This window comes from Sinocyclocheilus anshuiensis, unplaced genomic scaffold (assembly GCF_001515605.1).
Source record: "Sinocyclocheilus anshuiensis isolate Anshui unplaced genomic scaffold, SAMN03320099.WGS_v1.1 scaffold1275, whole genome shotgun sequence".
NCBI lineage: Eukaryota > Metazoa > Chordata > Actinopteri > Cypriniformes > Cyprinidae > Sinocyclocheilus > Sinocyclocheilus anshuiensis.
This window is the reverse complement of record NW_015540903.1, coordinates 72,701-82,602: the sequence shown is the minus strand read 5'-3', so window position 1 is coordinate 82,602 and position 9,902 is coordinate 72,701. Positions and strand designations below refer to the sequence as shown.

General features: G+C 37.3%; 1 protein-coding gene across 1 annotated transcript; it reads right to left on the bottom strand.

Annotated features, from left to right (window-relative positions):
• Nucleotides 1-8,520: 8,520 nt before the first annotated feature.
• On the bottom strand, nt 8,521-9,897 carry LOC107689124 (gastrula zinc finger protein XlCGF49.1-like). Its single transcript, XM_016487033.1, has one exon. The coding sequence runs from the start codon at nt 9,895-9,897 to the stop codon at nt 9,088-9,090; it is 810 nt and encodes a 269-aa protein (XP_016342519.1). The 3' UTR covers nt 8,521-9,087.
• Between the last annotated feature and the right edge of the window lie 5 nt (nt 9,898-9,902).

Here is a 9,902-nt window from a genome sequence, read left to right as displayed (position 1 = left end):
AGTCTGGTTTCAGAAGTGGACATTCGACCGAGACTGCCTTGCTCTCAGTTGTTGAAGCCCTAAGATCTGTTTTCTTTTTTTTATTATATAATTAAAGAATATATATATTTGCTATGTGTACTGCATTAGGCAGTTCTCTTCTGGCCAGACGAAACCAGCATGGCTTGGTTTAATTCCAGGCTGCAACACAGGTCAGATTGTGCAGAGGACTTGTCTGATTCCGGTGGTCTTGTGCCGATGGTTGTCGAGGTCTTCACTGGGGATCTGTCTCTGGGGCTCATCTAGTTGTCCTGGTCTCCGCTGACATTCAGGGCTGTAGAGTCATCTCTAGGTGCTAATCCACCATCTGGACTGGATACAGACTGGATCTGTTAGCTACAGTGACCTCAGAATAAGAATAAAACTATTAGCGTAGATGGCATTCTTCTAACAATGTAACGTAAAGTAATGTAAAGTACATCGGGTGTTATGGGAAGTGTTCCCGGTTCCGGCTGACCTAATTAACAGAGCAGCCATCGAGTATTAGACAGTGTTTTAGGTTGTTACATGCGGAGGTTTTTGGTCCAATAATTAAAAATACAGTTTTTTATATCACCTATGCATTTTGTTGGTTTTGCGAATTGGTATGTTTCATTGGGCCGTGAAGAAATATAGAGCTGAGTATCATCAGCATAACAGTGAAAGCTAACACCGTGTTTCCTGATGATATCTCCCAAGGGTAACATGTAAAGTGTGAAAAGTAACGGCCCTAGTACTGAGCCTTGAGGTACTCCATACTGCACTTGTGATCGATATGATACCTCTTTATCCACTGCTACGAATTGATGACGGTCAGATAAGTACGATTTGAACCATGCTAATGCACTTCCATTAATGCCAACAAAGTTTTCTAGTCTAATTAAAAGAATGTTGTGGTCAAAAGTGTCGAACGCAGAGCTAAGATCCAGTAGCACTAATAGAGAGATACATCCACAATCAGATGATAAGAGCAGGTCATTTCATTTGTACCTCTAATGAGAGCAGTCTCAGTACTATGATGCGGTCTAAATCCTGACTGGAAATCCTCACAGATACCATTTTTCTCTAAGAAGGAATATAGTTGTGAGGATACTACCTTTTCTAGTATCTTGGACAGAAAAGGGAGATTTGAGATCGGTCTGTAATTAACTAATTCTCTAGGATCAAGTTGTGTTTTTTTTTTAATGAGAGGCTTAATAACAGCCAGTTTGAAGGTTTTGGGGACATATCCTAATGACATTGACAAATTAATAATAGACAGAAGAGGATCTATGACTTTTGTAAGTAACTCTTTTAGTAGTTTAGATGGAAAAGGGTCTAACATACATGTTGGTTTAGATGATTTTACAAGTTTATACAATTCTTCCTCTCCTACAGTAGAGAATGAATGGAATTGTTCCTCAGGGGATCAATAGCGCACTATCTGATGTGATACTGTGGCTGACAGCTGCATGGTTACAATTTTATCTCTAATAGTATCGATCTTGGAAGTAAAGAAGTTCATAAAGTCATTACTGCCCTGCTGTTGGGAAATGTCTGCATCTGTTGATGCTTTATTTGTTTTGTTAATTTAGCCACTATATTAAATAAATGCCTGGGTTTGTGTTTGTTTTCTTCTAAAAGAGATCAAAAATAGGCAGTTCTAGCATTTTTTAGAGCTTTTCTATAAGTACAAGTACTTTCCCTCCATGCAATACGAAATACCTCTAGTTTTGTTTTCTTCCAGCTGCGCTCCGTTCTCTGGGCTGCTCTCTTTAAGGCATGAGTGTGCTCATTGTACCACGGTGTCGGACTGTTTTCCTTTATCTTCTTTAAGCGTAAAGGAGCAACTGTAAATGAAGTGCTAGAAAATACATTTTTTAGTTTTTGTAGGCAGTTATCAGTTTTTCTGAGATAGTGGATATGCTGAGGAATTGAGACAAGTCAGGAAGATTATTTACAAAGCAGACTTTGTGGTAGAAGTGATGGTTCTACCATATTTTTAACAAGGAGTTGAATTTGCAGCCTTAGCTATATGGAGTTTACACAAGACTAGATAATGATCTGAGATATCATCTCTCTGCTGCAGGACGCCATCAATATCAATTCCATGTGACAGTATTAAATCTAGAGTATGATTGCGACAATGAGTAGACCCTGAGATGTGTTGTCTAAACCCAATAGAGTTCAGAATGTCTATGAATAGGGCTAAAATGATTAGTCGACATTATCGACAATAATCAACATTTTTGTTGTTGAGTAGTCGTTTGATCTCATATGACCTAATGTGAGAGCCTGCAATAATGTGGTTTTACCAGTGTGGCGCTGTAGCGCAAGACTGTAATTCAGCTCTCCTGATGCAATTCAAGAGAACACAGCGCTTCAGTTCAGAGTAAACGCAGCCTAACCTGAGGCTGCTGAGCGGCGTTTGGATGATTATGTAAACATATGCTGCGCTTTCCTCTCAATAAGAAAATAAACACGACAAAAAGTGACCGCGGTATGAAAGCAGCAATTAAGAACACATTTGATTACAGCAATGTGGATGTTTATACGAACTCTGAAGTTCGGCACTCCAGTAAAGAAAAGTCCAGTCACGTCACGTTTATTTATATAACAGTACTTTATGCAATAGATAGCCTTAAATCAAGCAGCTTTACAGTATTAAACATGAAAAACCAGACAGTGTCGCTTTCAGTTAGAATTACAACTTGATTTTCTGTTTTAAAGCAGCTCTCCAGTGTGGAGCTAGCTAATGATCAAATCTTTTTATTCGTGGGAAAAAAAAAATTTAATTAAAGTTTTAGTTTGGTTTGATCTAGCTCAGGACTGTTTTGATTATCATAACCCTATAAGGTATTTTAAGAGTGATTATGTTGTGAATAAAATAGTTTATCCAAAAATAAGACGTCCTATCACTAACCTTTATTTTGTTTTTTTATACATATGACTTACAAAAAGAGATGTTAGGCAGAATGTGTCATTCAGTTACTTTTTCATATGGCTAATTAAATGGCGAATAAGAGAGTTTCTCTGTCATCTCATTTTGTGTGCCAAATATATTTATTTGTATAAATTAATTGTATAATTGCAGTTACATAATATGACTTTCAAAAGCTGAATTACCTTAATTTATTTGTTAGAATATGTATAAATATTTTAACTAATTGCAAAAGCTGAATAATCAATAAATGTGTAATGATTAACGAGTTAAATAATCGATGATTAGTCGATTAATCATTCTAATAATTGTTAATCAATTATCAAAATAATCGTTTGTTGCAGCCCCTATCTATGAATGCTGATCCCAATGCATCTTTTTTCATTATCAACATGGATATTAAAATCACAAACAATTAAGACTTTATCAAAGGATTTGCAGATTTTCTGAGTTAGTTCTGGCTGCAGATAAAGTCTGTATGGTGCCCTGGTGGCCGGAATACAGTAGCCAGTATAAATGTCGCCAGGGATTTAGCATTAACACTTGCTAATAACATGCTTTTGTGATCAGATGTGGATCTTGTCACAGAATGAGGCAGAAAATATGTTCTACACTGTAATAAAGGCTTATGTTGATTAGCAATGGATTATAAATATACTTAATTATGAAAATACCCAAGATGGCTTGAAGAACACAGATTGACCATATACCATTTTAAAAGTATTGATTTGGCACCAGTATCTTAAAAAACCCAAACGATACCCAACCCTATCCAAGAGTAGTCATAATTAAGTGTAGACTTAAAGAGGTCATCTGATGCCCATTTTCCACAAGTTGATATGATTCTTTAGGGTCTTAATGAAAAGTCTATAACATATGTTGGTTAAAATGTCTAAATGGTAGTGTAAAACAACACCCTTTTTACCCTGTCAAAATGAGCTCTGTTTTCAGCAAGCTGTTTTAGTCCATGTTGCTTTAAATGCTAATGAGCTTTGCTGACCCTGCCCCTCTCTTCCATGGGGTGATGAGCAGACTATAAACTTCAGGCGTGAAACTTGCTAACTAGCACATTATTAGGAAAGGTGATTTGCAAAGATTCATAAAAAACCTTATACTCAGTACTTCTGTAGATGAAGCTGGATCACAAATGATTCGCGCGAACTTAAACGCATTTATGTAGATCGGGGATCGGCACATTCCCTTCAAAAATTAAATGATGACTGCTATATTCATTATTACATCCAGTGTTGGGGAGTAACTAGTTACATGTAACGGAATTACGTAATTTAATTACAAAATAAAAGTAATTGTAATCAGTTACAGTTACTGAGAAAAAATGTGTAATTAAATTACAGTTACTTATGAAAATATTAAGGATTACAAAGGGGGTTACATCTGCTTTTTCCACACACACTCCCACATACAGATTTAATTGATTTCTTTCATAAATTGCAGTGACTGCTCTAAAATATGAAACGCCAATGTTTCACGAGTTTAGAAAATGCTTATTCGATAACTCTTTTATTTCCTATATGGGTTTATATATAGCTATGCTTCATTTTTTAAAGATTAACTGTTTTTTTTCCAAGGCATTGTTAGATTCCAGTGTTTACTGTCATAGCTATGTAAAGATTTGATTCCAAAAACAGTATCATAGCTAATAAAATATTTATTGTTATGATTTTAAAAATGTATTTAACCTCAGAATGATCTCAAAGTAAGTCTGATTTTGTGGTGGCTGTGCTTCAAAGGGGACATTGATCTTCCACAAGTTGGTATGATTCTTTAGGGTCTTCATGAACGGTCTGCAACATACTTTGTTTAAAATTCTTCAGTGGGCGTGTAAAACAACACCCTTTTTACCTTGCTCTGTTCACAGAGACTCATTTTGGGGCATGTCCCTTTAAATGCTAATGAGCTCTGCCCACCTGCCCCTTTCTTCCGTGGAAGAGCAAAGGCGATTTGCAAATAATCATAGAAAATATAAAGTGTCAGACTTACTTCTTCTGGAGGTGCAGCTGGATCACGAACATGGGGTACTGATCTATCCTTGAATTTTAACTTTTTAACAAAACCTGCCTTGAATGGTCCCTCATTCAGAAAGCAGTCTGCAGTAAAATGATTTGCGCAGACATAAACGAATTTAGGTATATTCAGTGGCGCATTACCATTAAAAACAAAACTAATGCACTGCGTCCTAAGTGGCGGTTGTGGGCAGGGCCTGAACAATATGACATCATACTACTCAGAAAATCAAAACGGCTTGATAATTGAGATTGTTTGGGATTTTGGGGGATTAAAAAAAAGGAGTGAGTGGATTTTTATCATTGTAGGGTGGTTGTGTCCACACACTGCTAAGATACATTTATATGCAAACACCATGTAAAAGTGAATTTTGCATCCAATGTCTACTTTAAAATTTAAATATAATCTTAATTCAAGTGATGAAGGATTTCGAAAGTGTGACAGTAATCAGTGTTGAGTACTACTGTAAGGTTTACCCTGCCTGGTTTACATGTTTGAAAATGATAAACAGTTGAAAACATTAGAAATTTAGAAAAGTAATCAAATGTAATCAGTTACATTACTTTAATAAAGTAATTGAAAAATTACACTACTTATTACATTTTAAGTAGGGTAACTTGTAATCTGTAACCTATTACATTTCCAAAGTAACCTTCCCAACACTGATTACATCCAACAACAGAACACCTCAATCGCTTAATCGGAGATGTTCTTGTCTTCCCCTGCACCGGAGTCAACACAATGGCGGACTGATGACAGCTCACTCAGGGCGGAGCTAAGGTAAGACAGACTTGTCAATCAACTATCATGGGAGGGGCCTGTGCAGAACTACGTCATTCTGACAGGGAGTCTCAGAACAGCCTGATTTGAGAAAGGGGATTTTAAGATAGGTATTTAAAAAAAAAACACTAGGTGGATTTTTATCATTATAGGATGGATGTTTACACACTTCCAACACACATTTATGTTAAAAGTAATCAAATGTAATCAGTTACATTACTTTAATAAAGTAATTGAAAAATTACACTACTTATTACATTTTAAGTAGGGTAACTTGTAATCTGTAACCTATTACATTTCCAAAGTAGCCTTCCCAACACTGATTACATCCAACAACAGAACACCTCAATCACTTAATCGGAGATGTTCTTGTCTTCCCCTGCACCGGAGTCAACACAATGGCGGACTGATGACAGCTCACTCAGGGCGGAGCTAAGGTAAGACAGACTTGTCAATCAACTATCGTGGGAGGGGCCTGTGCAGAACTACGTCATTCTGACAGGGAGTCTCAGAACAGCCTGATTTGAGAAAGGGGATTTTAAGATAGGTATTTAAAAAAAAAACACTAGGTGGATTTTTATCATTATAGGATGGATGTTTACACACTTCCAACACACATTTATGTTAAAACAACAACAAAAGTGAATTTTGCATCCAATGACCCCTTTAAAACATCCTTACCTGTGCATTCTCTCACTAAATATGCATCAAATAATTCAGTGCAATGTTCATTACTTCATGCAGTTCACCATTTTATTTATAATCATTTAGTTACATTGTGGCATAAGACAAAAATGTAACATTTTGATTCCAAGTTACCAGTAAACGGAATGGCACAATGTCTCCAAACAATCTAAATTAGAGTGTCTACTACAATATTTGAAACTACAGCAAAGGACACAGTCAGGTGTGGATACAGGAGATCATATATATATATATATAATAAATAAAAAAATAAAAAAGCCTCAAGACAAATATAAAAAAAAGTGAAGAATACAAATAAAAGACATGGCTATGAAGGTACCATAATCAGATACGGCACATTCAGCTGTGGTGTGAGCGTAGTCTTCATTTCAAACAGATACCTATTTTCTGGAGCTATTTTGAATTACAGGGCTATTTAAAGGGTTAGTTCACCCAAAAATGAAAATTAGCCCATGGATTACTCACCCTCAAGTCATCCTAGGTGTATATGACTTTCTTCTTTCAGACGAATCCAGTCGGAGTTATATTAAAAATTGTCTTTGATCTTTCAAACTGCTTCATGGCACTCAGCGGGTGCTGCATGCTTCAGTCCAAAAGACGTGAAATAAAGCACATCCCCTTCCCAACACTGATTACATCCAACAACAGAACACCTCAATCGCTTAATCGGAGATGTTCTTGTCTTCCCCTGCACCGGAGTCAACACAATGGCGGACTGATGACAGCTCACTCAGGGCGGAGCTAAGGTAAGACAGACTTGTCAATCAACTATCGTGGGAGGGGCCTGTGCAGAACTACGTCATTCTGACAGGGAGTCTCAGAACAGCCTGATTTGAGAAAGGGGATTTTAAGATAGGTATTTAAAAAAAAAACACTAGGTGGATTTTTATCATTATAGGATGGATGTTTACACACTTCCAACACACATTTATGTTAAAACAACAACAAAAGTGAATTTTGCATCCAATGACCCCTTTAAAACATCCTTACCTGTGCATTCTCTCACTAAATATGCATCAAATAATTCAGTGCAATGTTCATTACTTCATGCAGTTCACCATTTTATTTATAATCATTTAGTTACATTGTGGCATAAGACAAAAATGTAACATTTTGATTCCAAGTTACCAGTAAACGGAATGGCACAATGTCTCCAAACAATCTAAATTAGAGTGTCTACTACAATATTTGAAACTACAGCAAAGGACACAGTCAGGTGTGGATACAGGAGATCATATATATATATATATAATAAATAAAAAAATAAAAAAGCCTCAAGACAAATATAAAAAAAAGTGAAGAATACAAATAAAAGACATGGCTATGAAGGTACCATAATCAGATACGGCACATTCAGCTGTGGTGTGAGCGTAGTCTTCATTTCAAACAGATACCTATTTTCTGGAGCTATTTTGAATTACAGGGCTATTTAAAGGGTTAGTTCACCCAAAAATGAAAATTAGCCCATGGATTACTCACCCTCAAGTCATCCTAGGTGTATATGACTTTCTTCTTTCAGACGAATCCAGTCGGAGTTATATTAAAAATTGTCTTTGATCTTTCAAACTGCTTCATGGCACTCAGCGGGTGCTGCATGCTTCAGTCCAAAAGACGTGAAATAAAGCACATCCATTCATAATAAAAAGTGCCTCAAGCAGCTCCGGGGGGTGAACAAAGGCCTCCTGTAGCGAATCGATGCGTTTTTGTAAGAAAAATATCCATATTCAAAACGTAATAATCACTTTATTTTAGCTTGCACTCACAGTTGTACACAGAAGCAGCTCCGGGCGGATGACGTATGAGTTCAGCTTTGCGCATGCGCCGGTGAGTCTCGTGAAAACCAACGTTTGTTAACAGGAGCAAAGGAAGCAAAGTTTCCTTACTTTAGCAAAGGAAAACCAGTCTCCTCTTGGCTTATATCAAAATCTTCCCACATTCTTCTTTACAAATCCTTGTTTTGTACTTCTAATTAGTGACCGTTTTGTTTTGATCTCTCCGCTGTGCTTACATGTTCGTCACTTCTGAGCGGCGCATGTGCAGCGCTGACCTCATACGTAGTAAACGGAACGGCGCAATGTCTCCATACAATCGAAATTAGAGCGCGTCTACTGTAATGTTTGAAACTATAGCAAAGGAGACAGGTGTGGATACAGGAAATCATTTATAGAAAAAAACAAATAGCCTCAAGACAAGTATAAAAAAAGTTAACAAAAACAACAAAATTTCAAACAGATGCCTATTTTCTTGTGCTATTTTGAATTGTAGGGCCGTTTTAAGCTTTCTCCACAAAGCACAAAAATACCGTCTAATTTTCATGACTTCTTAGGTGCATCTATCGGGTGTAATGTCAAAAGAAATGTATTACATTGATCACAGTTAATGGGCCTTTCTCCAGAGTGAATATGCTGGGGATTTTTAAAATTGCTTCTTTTGGTAAACCTCGTCACGGTCACACTTTATTTGCAGAATGATCTTGAAAGGCCTCTCTCCAGTGTTAACTCCTATGTGTGTCTTCAGGTTTCCTTTGACTGTGAAACACTTTGCATAATGATGGCATATGAAATAGTTCTCCCGAGTGAAATCTCATGTGGGTTTCTTCACATGATTCCACACATATTTCATGTGAATCTTAAGATTTTCTATTTGTGGGATGCTCTTCCCACAGGCTTCTCTCGAGTGTGTTGTTTTTTAATGTGAGCATTGAGGCTACCTTTATGACTGAAACTCTTTCCACACTGATCACATTTACAGCATTTCTCTGCCGAATGAGTCTTCATGTGGTAATTAAGGCTTACCTTACGAATGAAACGCCTTCCACACTGATCACATTCGAAGGGTTTCTTTCCAGTGTGCCTGATCTTGTGACACTTAAGGCTAAATTCTGTTGTGAGGGTCTTTCCACAATGATCACATGTGAACAGCTGCTGTCCAGTGTGAATTTTCATGTGGTAATTACGGGTGCATATATGTGTGAAACTCTTCCCACAATACTTGCAAGAGTAAGGCTTCTCTTGAGTGTGAACTCTCATGTGGACTTTAAGGTTTTGTTTTGCAGGGAAACTCTTTCCACACTGTTCGCATGTATAAGGCTTCGCTCCAGTGTGAATGCTCATGTGGAAATGAAGGGTGCTTTTCTGTGTAAAACTCTTTCCACACTGACGGCAAGTGTAAGGTTTCTCTCCCGAGTGAGTTCTCATGTGTCTTTGAAGGTGCACTTTTTGCGCAAATCTCTTTCCACACTGTTGGCAGGTGAATGGCTTCTCTCCCGAGTGAGTTCTCATGTGATTTTTAAGGTGTCCTTTTTGAGTGAAACTCTTTCCACACTGTTGGCAGGTGTAAGGCTTCTCTCCCGTGTGAGTTCTCATGTGCCTTTTAAGGGCTGCTTTTTGAGTGAAACTCTTTCCACACTGTTGGCAGGTGTAAGGCTTCTCTCCAGTGTGAACTCTCATGTGCA

Excerpts from the sequence above, each read along its gene's own strand:
- LOC107689124 (XM_016487033.1), bottom strand. The coding sequence starts at position 9,897 with ATGAGAGTTCACACTGGAGAGAAGCCTTACACCTGCCAACAGTGTGGA.